The sequence below is a fragment of the Podarcis erhardii genome (assembly GCF_964252035.2).
Source record: "Podarcis erhardii genome assembly, chromosome: 4".
Taxonomy (NCBI): Eukaryota; Metazoa; Chordata; class Lepidosauria; order Squamata; family Lacertidae; genus Podarcis; species Podarcis erhardii.
This window is the reverse complement of record NC_138508.1, coordinates 21803233-21814422: the sequence shown is the minus strand read 5'-3', so window position 1 is coordinate 21814422 and position 11190 is coordinate 21803233. Positions and strand designations below refer to the sequence as shown.

Here is an 11190-nt window from a genome sequence, read left to right as displayed (position 1 = left end):
CTCCCCACAGGGCCTCACCCCTTTCCACCAAGTTACTCTTCTCACCAGCTCAGTTTTGCACCCTCCTTGAGCACCTTTACCTGGGTGGAACTTTTGAACTGAGGCAATGCCTCTTGCTTGCCTAGATGGAGGATGAAGAGAGTTGTATGTGTACTTTTGTTTGACTGGAATGTAGCTATCCTACTGCTCCAGCCCCTTTGCTCTCCAACCCCACCTGCCAACACAACGTGGCCTGCATAAAGTTGTCCATTTCTACACCCCAGTGTTAAGGAAACCAAGGCATTGTTGGTTGATCTACTTGTTGTTGTGCTTTGTAAATTTTCGATCCTATTATTGTACAGGCAGAGATCTGAAAATGTACTTCATCAGCCCAACAGACACCTTCATTTGCCCAAGCTGCAATAAAACATGTCTCTTCCATATTGGTCTCTACAACCACAGCAGGCACTGTAACCTTCCAACAGTTAGACCTTACCCCTAAAGGCGCACTCCTCCATTGTCTCCCAAGACAATGCCAATAAGGTGTTAAAAATAAATAAATCAGGGCCAGCATCAGTTGTGAGGGATTCCTCAGCAAATTGGCTTCTGGTACCTTCCAATGTGGCTGAGCTGCAGATACAATGCAGGGCAATATAACCTTAAATAAAACTACCAAATAATGCAAAAAAATAAAAATAAAATCCATGAAAATATAGCAGCACATTTTGAAACATCTTCAGAGCCAGGAATTCCTCCTCTCTTCAGCCTCCCTGAAGGCACATTCTGACTCATAAAATACCACATGTTGCATTTGAACTCTGCCCTACCTCTACACAAATCACACAATACCCACTGCTCACCCCATTCTTCTCCCAAACCTCACCCATTTCCACCAATACCCACAAGCACACCATCCACACAATTGCTCTGGTGGTTCACCAGTCACTCCTTCCACTCGGCAAAATGGCACTGTGAAAGCCAAGGAGACAATGAAGCCAGGGGAGAGAGCAGAAATTGCCAGAAAGCAACCTGTAGGAGACCTCCAGTAAAAAGACTCCTAACAGGAGAAATTACCCATACACAAAAGGCATTTTAAAGCAGCTTGGAATAAGCCTCAGGTAAGTTCAGACTAGTGGAGGCTGGTCCATTACGGCAAATGAGGCACTATTCCATCAGTCTCAGTCCACCTTCAGTCATCTCCCACCCACCTGCCTTCTTACTTACAACTAGTCCAAGGGGTGGCACTCATTGCCAGCTGCCTCCTCCTAAGTCTCAGCGTTGACCTTGTGGAACTCAGCAGGGAGGAGAATGGTGATATAACTTGAATTAGTTGGCCCACTGTTGGGCCACCCAGTCTTCCAGTCTTCCAGTCTGCATGTCTTAATGGGCACTAACCATCATGGTTTGGTCTTGACTGGCATCTTCATGGCTCACCTCAAACTGTCACCCACAAATCAGACCTAACATTGGGGGACCCTTTGTCAGGTCTGATTTGTCCAGATTTCCAAACTGTTCATGCAGCCCTTAGCTCTGTTAACACCTTCCACCAGCTTCACATGGTTTGAGATGGGTCTCACTACCATGACCCTACCTATGGATGGTGCTGTCTGAAGAGAGTTTATGTGGACCTCAGTTCCCCTCTTGCATATATGTTGATGGTTTTATGACAGATTGATTTGATAATAATGTTTATCCTTTATCCTTTCCTCTCTCCCCCCCTCCCACCCCATTCCATTTTTTACTCCGAATGGGAGAATTGGATTGAGCAATTGTAACGCTTTGAAGGTGCTGCTTGTCTGCGAGTCTATGAGAAATAAAATGAGATTGATGCTTCTTGGTTTTCCTTTCAGATTTAAATTAAGATTAATGGAACTAAAGAACAAAGACAGTGAAATTATTTTCTTCATATTTGTTTTCACTGTCAGATCTGATAGCAGGGGAAAATATGTCTATTTGTAGTGAGAAGGCTTTCAAATTTTATGCCATTTGTTTCAACATGGTCTTTCGGTAATATTTTATTGAACCCAGGCTTCACTCTCAGTGATTCTGTCACTGAAATACAGATCACAAAGCACAACCTCGTTTAACCAAATAGAATGGGGAACATTCAGATCATAAAGGGCTGAACCCAATGTTCTCTATCTGCTAGCGCAAAGCCTATGGTGATGAGTTCGTGCAACAGATTAATCCAAGAAGGGTCTCAGGTGAGGTAAAGGTAAAGACTCCCTGGACGGTTAAGTCCAGTCAAAGGCAACTATGGCATTGTGGCACTCATCTCACTTTCAGACCAAGGGAGCCGGCATTTGTCCACAGACAGCTTTCCGGGTCATGTGGCCAACATGACTAAACCGCTTCTGGTGCAACGGAACACCATGATGGAAAGCAGAGTGCATGGAAACAGTATTTACCTTCCTGCCGCAGTGGTACCTATTTACAGTGGTACCTCTGGATTATGAACGGGATCCGTTCCGGATCCCTGTTCACATCCTAAAACCCCATCTCTTTTCTCTCTCTTTTTTTTTGCAGCAGTATTGATAGCTATTTATTAGGCAATGTTCCACATCAGCAGTCTTGCTACTTACTGCACTTCTGTACCTGGAAGATTTTAACCAGTGATTACTGATGTATTGATTCGGTTCAGAGAAGATTTGGCTCAGCTCAGGAATAATTATTGCAATGCTATGAGGAATGTCAGCTTTCTCAAAACAGATTTGGAATGTGGCAAAACTTAACAATAGCCCTATTTATTTTTTTAAATGCTCCCTGTGGGGTCGGAGTCGCAGCTTTTCTGTTTAAAAAAGAAACAGCACTGGTAATCATCATCCCTGATGGAAATGGACAAGGAAGGTGGGAACAGCCTGCGGCTTTATTGTGAGCCTTCAAGAAGAGTAATCAAGCAAGTTTATAAATGGTGATCTGATAGTTAAGGAATGATGGAAAACAGTGCCAGTTTCCAAGCATATGAGTCTGCAGCTTTCTCAGTAGGAAACAAAAGCAGGCTTGTTGATGCAGGCAAATTATGCACGTATGTGTACATGCTGGTGTATGTGGTCTTCAGATGTAACAAACAAACAAACAAACAAACAAATAAGATCAGATGTGTGACTTTCAAACATGGTGGCTGAGTAGCACAGGCTGGTCTGCTTCCTTGCTCTGCAATAGCCCTGTTCAGACATTCACTGTGAAAAGGATGGAGGGAGAAAGGACCATTTGTGCCCCAACATCCCTATCCCTCCTGGTTACAGCTTCAGAGCTTTGCATGTTGAGTAAAAAGACCTGAAGGGAGATCTTCAGGCATTCAGTCATGGAAAACCCTCCATGTGACTTGGGTTTTTGATTAAAAACCTGGGGCCTGAACACAGCCCTACAGGCCTCTCTGAAAAATTTTACACATCACTTGGGAAGACAGGCGAACTAATATCAGTGCACTGGAAGAAGCAAAGATCACCAGTGTTGAAGCAATGATTCTTCAACATCAAGTTCATTGGACTGGTCATGTTGTGCAGATGCCTGATGATTGTCTTCCAAAGCAACTACTCTATTCCAAACTTTAAAATGGAAAGCACAATGCTGGTGGTCAACAAAAGAGGTTTAAAGACTGTCTCAAGGCAAATCTTAAAATTGTAGTATAAACACTGACAACTGGGAAACACTGGCCTTTACCAAAGGTGTCATGGGCTTTAAAGACACTCAAACTCAGGATGCAAGGGAGAAACGTGCTAAGAGGAAGGCACACTTGGCAAATCCACACCGTGATCAACTCCCTCCCAGAAACCAATGTCCCCACTGTGGAAGAACATGTGGATCCAGAATTGGCCTCCACAGTCACTTACGGACTCACTGTTAAAACCGTGTTTATGGAACACGGTTATGAGTGATCACCAAAGAAAGAAGAAGACAGGCCTCTCTATAGTCATGGACTGGTTGGATGCAGAGGAATGGTGGGAGGAACCAGCTGGAGAACCGCCAAGGGAAGAAAGTTCAGAGCCCTGGGGTTGGTGGTGGGATGATGATGAGTGGTCCAAGGGAGAAGACTGGGAAGAGGAGGTATCAGAAGCTGAAGAGCTAGCAGGGCTTAGTGAGCTGGGAGAGTCTGTGGCAGAGATAAGTGCAGAAGCAGAAGCAGGAAAGTGGGGGGAGGGAGATCAAGAGCCACCTTCAGCCCCAAATGCTATGCCACTGCCCATGACTCACTTCTATAAAGCTGCATGCTCAACATGCCAACCTGGTAGACCTTCAGCTTGGCACTGGGCATTACCATCACATTCTCCTATACCCTTTTGGAGAGCTGAACCATTGCCATAGCTCCCTTGCAAATACGCTTGTCCAGCTCAGCATTGATGGAAAGCTTGCTGGTTATGGTGGAACCCAGGTAGATGAAATTGTCTACCACTTCAACTGTGTTGATGCTGACGATGTCCTAACCCAGGATGTTGGTCTTAGCCATCTAAGTATATAGAGAGGAGGGGCAGAACTGTAGTGGCTACCAGAGGGAGACTTTAAAGTAAAATCTGGCTTGCTTAGCCTCCCTTCTTGGTGTTAAAGAATCTCCCCATACCTGTTCTGCAGATGGAAAGAGTATAGACCAGCCTTTCCAAGATTGGTGCCTTCACAAATGTTTTGGGCTCCAGGACCCATTAGCCCTGGCTGGAATGGCTGGTGGTCAGGGAGGCTTGAAGTAGGAGAGAATCTGACTTGGATGCAGAAGGTCCCAGGCTTCATCTCCAGCACCTCCAGGTAAGGTGGGAGAGACACCTGCCTGAAATGATGGAGAACCACTGACAGTCAGTGTGGATGATACTGAATTAGATGGACCCAACAATCTCACTCATTAAAAGACAGCTTCCTATCTTCCTAGATTGTTGGCCAAAACATCTGGATGTTATGAGGCTGGGGCATAAATCAGAGCAGGCACTTGGGAATACTGTTTTCCCTTGCTTACATTTTTTTTAAATGTTTCTATTCAATCTTTTTCGTTTTCTTTATATATATATTAAAAAAAATGCATCCAGGTGTTGACATGCATGGTTGCTGACAGAACTGCACAGCTTAATGGTTTTCCCTTGAGAGAAATCATATAAGATTTGGAGCAGTATAAATCTGTCTATATGATCTGCGAATCCAATCTTTCCAGTATGTACCAGCCCTTCAGTCTGTGTGAGAATTTCATATCCTACTGCCTTAAAAAAAAAAAAAAATTTAACCCACCGTACCTAATTTTGCAATTCAAATATCCATAGGTTTCCTTTCTTGATTTCATTAGTTAACATTTCTCTTCGCTTTTTAACTTTGCTATCTACATTTTCTGCTGTGGGAGACAAGTATATTGCCTATGCTGCAGTAATCTTCCTTAATTGATTTGGGACGCATGCCAGTCGCTTCTGGTATTCCGGGGCCAGCATCTTTATGTGACTGGCTTCCTTCCAACAGCTGTCATCCTCGGAGTTCACTTTATCCCTTTGCTCTTCTGGTTCTGGGATATTTGGCACTCTCAGCCTTTGAAATCTGTCCTTTCATCCCTCAAGCTGGTACCGTAATTGGCTAGGAAGGCAGTGGCTGTGGGGGGCGGGGGGAGGAATCCAAGAACTTCATAATATGAAAACACCCAAGTATCAGACTTTCTGATCACTTATCTTTTTTTGCTTTTCAGTAAATACTTTAGCCCAGATCTATTGCAAGTACAAGTTATCATATCCCTGCTTGGCAGGGGGTTGGACTCGATGGCCCTTGTGGTCTCTTCCAACTCTGTGATTCTATGATATGCATGAACGAAACTTTGGACCCCTCCAGATGACGTGTTTATTTGAACATTCATCCTGTTTCGCTTGCACAGAAGTTAGGCTATATTATCTGTTTTCTATTGGACATTTGTTCTGATTTAAAATCATAGAATTGTAGAGTTGGAAGGGACCACAAGGGTCATTTAGTCCAGCCCCCTGTGATGTAGCAATCTTTTGCCCAAGCTGGGACTCAAACTCACGGATCTTGGGATTAAGAGTCTCATGTTCTACCAACTGAAACATCTCACCTGGGTGGATTTGCTTGTTGGGTGTTAATACATCAATCCTTCTTCCATCCCACACTTTTCACAGTGCATTTCCCCACCACTTTCCTAACTGCAAAAGTCCTGTTTTAAACAGTGTGGATTTTTATTTATTTATTTAGTGCATCCATAACTTGCTTTTTGGCCAGAAACTCTCCCAGAGTAGATTACATGCAATCAGTTAAAATGAGACTGTCCCTGCCTGCAAGTTAACAATCGGGGGGGGGGGGGAGGATTCAACCCAACACACAAGGGAAAAGGGACGAGGAGAGAAGAGGCAAAAATAAAACTCAAGAACCAATTCCTGTTCTTATAAAGACCAGCAGGGATAGTTCAGAGGTTAGAGGAGTGTGACACAGTTGGTCTTTCATCTCTCCTACCAAGTAAGTCTATGGAATGACTGCCTCTGGTGACAATCTAATGGAGTTAACACATTGTGGGCGGGGGGAGGACTGTGGCTCAGTGGTAGTTCTACTAGGATGACAAAGTGCTTTACTGCACTCCTCTCTCTTTGGGGAAGGGCCTTGGCTCAGAGATAGAGCATCGGCTTTGTGTGCCCAAGGTCCCAAGTCCAATCCCCGACATCTTCGGGTAGGCCTGGGAGAGAACCTGGAGACTTCTAATGTCTTCAGTGGACACCTAGACCTTGGCTCCCCAGTTATTGCTGGATGGCAGCCTCCATCATCGCTACCCATTGGCTCGGCTGGCTGGGGATGATGGGAGCAACCAGCAACTGCATGGAAGTGAGGAAGTGAGTGGCTTAGTAGAGGGACATAGGCAAACTCCAGCCCTCCAGATGTTTGGGACTACAATTCCCATCATCCCTGACCACTGGTCCAGTTAGCTAGGGATGATGGGAATTGTAGTCCCAAACATTTGGAGGACTGGAGTTTGCCTATGCCTGGATCCTACAACTATATGGAGCTCACCAGGTGACCATGGGCTAGTCAGGGCCTCTCAACCGTGCAGGGCTGCTGTGTCAATTAAATGAGGAAGGGGAGAACCATGTAGGCCACCTTGAACTCCTTGGGGCCAAAAGGTGGGCTAGAAATGTGTCAAATCCATCAAACCTTGACGTCGCCACGTCAGCTATCTCTCTGCTGCATCATTGAACCATCAAATTGTAGAGTTGGGAAAAGAGGAGCCAACTCCTAGGGCCCGAGAGCCTTTTGCCCCCCCCCAAAAAAAAATTTGAGCCCCCCCCCCCCAGTTGATGGGCATTGCCATTCAAATTCTGTGTGTGCACACAATTGGGCATTGCCATTCAAATTGTGTGTGTGTCCCTGCTGCCCAATATTTTATTCAAGCTGGCACCACGGTTGGAAGGGACCGCGAGGGTCATCTAGCTCAACCGCTACCAATGCTAGAAACTTTTGCCTAACGTGGGGCTCAAACCCACGACCTGGAGATCAGGCGTCTCATGTTCTACCAACTGAGCTAGCATCAGAGAGACAATTTGTGGATTCCCCAACCTTCCCAAGGGATTGAGAGTTTGCTGGCTGCTGGGATCCCTGAGAGGGGATCTCCCCGCAGGTTGCCCTGAAAGCAGACGGCTTCCCCCCTTCCCCTCCTCCCCGTCCGGCTGCTCCGCCGCCTCCCTTGCCCCAGTGGCCAGAGGCGCCGGGGCCGCCGCCGCCACCTCCTTTCCTCCCTGGGGCGCCGTCTCCGGCGCGTTTCCCTTCCGCGCGCAAAAAAAGAAAAGAAAGGGAGGCAGCCAAGCCAAAAGCTCGCGATCGCTCCTCCAGACCACCTCGCCGAGCGCCTCCGGCCCCCGAGCGGCGATGCTCAGTTGCCCGAGCGAGAAGAGAGACCCCCTCGCCGGATTCTGAGCGCTCCCCGCCGGATCGGGCAGAGCCTGGCGCGCAGCTCAGGCGCGGGACGGGGGGCGCTATCCACCCTGGCGACGGCGAGGGGGGCGTTGCGAGCCTGCAGCTGGATGAAGCAGCCCCACCCCACCCCCTGCAGAGTCTCCGGAGCCAGATCCCTCGGCAGGATCACTTCCCGCCCCCACTGCTTAAGCGGAGCTGCCGGTGGAGCGCAGGAAGCCTGGAGGGCTGGCGGAGGAGGGTAACCTGTCCGTCTGCCCGCTTCCCTCTCTTAACTGTTGTAACTTGGCAAAGAGGTTTCCCACCTCACTGCAGCCAGCCAGCCAGCCAGCCAGCCAGCCACTTTAGAGGGGAGGAGGGCGAGGAAGCGAGGAGGGGGGGAGTTCATTCATGTTGGACATCATCGGGGCTGAGTTTGGAGAGTCAGTTCGGGAGGGGACAAAGGGAAGGCTTTAAAAGCGTCGCGAACAGGGAGATATTCCATTTGGAAGAGGAATCCGTCCTCACTTTTTTTTTTAAAGTAAAGACTTTGTGCTAAGCAGCAAAGCGTCCCAATGCAACCGCTTGAGCATCTCCTCTTTTACGTTGCGATCTGCGCCAGCTTTTGCAACCGACAGGGCTCCAGCGCCGGCGCCCAGAGCGGATCTATCCGAGCCTTGCGCGCTTCGAACCTGCGGAGAGATGGTGAGTGTCTCTTCTTTCTCTCAACTTTTGCTCCTGGTGTGTGAAACTGACCGGGCGCGTGGTGGAAACGCGCCCCCTGGATGTCCTCTCAGGCGGTGCACTTGCGAGAGGAGATGTGTAAGAGAGGATCCCTGAGAGAGGATCTCCCCGCAGGTTGCCCTGAAAGCAAGCAACTCCCCCGCCTCAAAGGACTTCTGAGGCTGCTTGACGCACCAAAGGTTGCAATAGGAATGGTCATGCAAATAATAGCTCACACAATGCATGATCTCACCAGGATGCCATGTGCAGGGTCTCTGTTGGCAACACGCCATGCACAATGCATTGGTGCACATGTCGATGGTGGGCTTGGAGTGCCCCTCTCCCCTTGGCTCATGTAACTAGACCTGCATTCAGTGCAATAAATGCAGAAATTTTGAAGCGACTGATGAAGTGGTGTCTAGTGTGTGAAAGTAATAAATGGCAAATATTTACGGTGCTACAAGACTTGGGTTTTGTGAAGCAAGAATTGTCTATGGAGCTCATCAGCCTGGAGAGCTCAGTTGGTTAGGATGATGCTGATAACGCCTAGGTTGCAGGTTTGATCCTGGTATGGGGCAGCTGTATATTCCTGCAGGTAAAAAAGGGGGGGTGCGGGTGGCACTGTGGTCTAAACCACTGAGCCTCTTGACTTTGCTGATCAAAAGGTTGACGGTTCGAATCTGCGCATCCAGGTGAGCTCCTGTTGCTCTGTCCCAGCTCCTGCCAACCTAATAGTTCAAAAGCAGGCCAGTGCAAGTAGATAAATAGGTACCACTGCAGCAGGAAGGTAAATGCCATTTCCATGCGCTCTAGTTTCCATCATGGTGTTCTGTTGTGCCAGAAGCGGTTTAGTCATGCTGGCCACATGTGGACAAACACTGGCTCCCTCAGCCTGAAGCAAGATGAGAGCTGCAACCCCATAGTTGCCTTTGACTGGATTTAACTGTCTGGGGTCATTTACCTTTACCATATTCCTGCATTGCAGGGAGTTGGACTCTACAATTCTATGATTCTGTGATTCATAGCAGCTGCCAGCTGGCCATCTTGCTTTTGGCTGCAGACCTTGTGTGCCCCACTTAAAGGTTTGTTTTCCCAGCATAGGGCAAGGCTGTTGACACTCTGAGGAACAACTAGAGATCCAGGGAGTACTTTTGCAGAAGGCACCCCCCCCCCCCGTGTCTTTCATACAAACACACATACATACCACTCTTGCAAAGATTGCGGCAGCTGTTATGCAGCCCATACTAGTTCTGAAATTGTGTACATTAGCAGCTGAGTGGACACATGCAGCTCCAGAAACATACATTCATGCTCACAGGAGGTTGGATTAGTTGCGTGAGTGCATCTGAATCTTTCAAAAGTCACACACCCAGGGCCACATTCAAACATGACAAATTCCGACATGGGGAATGCTTTCATGTAGGAATGTGCATGAAGTCAGGGTGTAAAGAAATTGTCACACACACCTGGCAGACCTGGATTCACCCTGCATGCATGGGGTACACTTGCATGTGGGGTACCTTCACTGTGTACACATTTTAAAGCTTGTGGGATTGCACAGTTGGTAGAACATGAGACTCTTAATTCCAGGGTTGTGTGTTCAAACCCCATGTTGGACAACAAAATTCCTGTATTGCTGGGGATTGGACTAGATGACTCTTGTGACTGCTTCCAACTCTACAATGAATCTATTATTCTATGTTGTGCACAAGTTGAAGCCAGCCAATGCACATATCCACAGCAAGTCAGGCACATGTTGCGTCATTTGCACATGCTGAGTTCCCTGCAAGTTTCACACATTTGCTCCATGGGGAAGTGGTTTTAGGAAATTGCAGTGTGTGAAGTAGCACAAAGATATATCCTTATGTCCATTAAGTGTTGGGAATCCCAACGGAACAGATCTCCCCAAGGCTCAAGGCATGTGCTGAGACTCAAGCCTGCCCACTACAAGCTTTGCTGAACCAGTGAAGGAGCCACTTCCCAGCAGTGAAGTGCATGCTTTGAATGCACAGGATCTCAGATACAGTTGCAGGTATCTTAATCTGGAGGATCTCAGGGAGCAAGGCTTGAGTTTCTAGAGAGCTACTCTCAATCAGAGTTGTTGGTACAGAGTTAGTTGGACCAAGACTCTGACAAAGGCAGCCACGTATGCTCTCATGGCCCATAATTCCAGATGTATTTGTTCTGCACTCTTCCTTATTTTACAGGCACTGCAATCATCCCTGGCTCAAATTCAGATTTGGCCCAAAATATGCAGGAGTTTTGCTTTCCAACCAGAGTTTTTGAAAGTGTGGTTGCTATGGTGGCAATCATGCTCTGACCCTCTTCAGATAGGAAAATGAGGAATGCAGAACTTGTTATCTGAATTTACCAAGAGAGCATGGTATATTATTAAAGAGTGTATTTCTGACCAAGGTGAGCAGGGACTGCAGTAAGTGGTTGAAAGTTGCTGTGCAATGTTGACCCTAATATCAGGGAGGTTGGCTTATTTTATTTTTCTGCTGTTCTCTGCAATCTCCTCTAGGAACAGGAGGAGAGCCCCATAGATCAAAGATCTGTGGAACATTTCCCAAAAATAGAAAGGGAGGAAAGGAACCACTTGCTGGCAAACTTCTCAGTTCAAATTCTGAAACATTTCCA

General features: G+C 47.3%; 1 protein-coding gene across 1 annotated transcript in view; it reads left to right on the top strand.

Moving 5' to 3' along the window:
- Positions 1 to 7731: 7731 nt before the first annotated feature.
- PDGFD (platelet derived growth factor D) overlaps positions 7732 to 11190 on the top strand; it is a 154544-nt gene continuing 151085 nt past the window's right edge. The window contains exon 1 of the mRNA XM_081860608.1: positions 7732 to 8532. Coding sequence (XP_081716734.1) covers positions 8403 to 8532 — 130 coding nt within the window. The 5' untranslated portion in view covers positions 7732 to 8402. The remainder of the gene's footprint in view (positions 8533 to 11190) is intronic.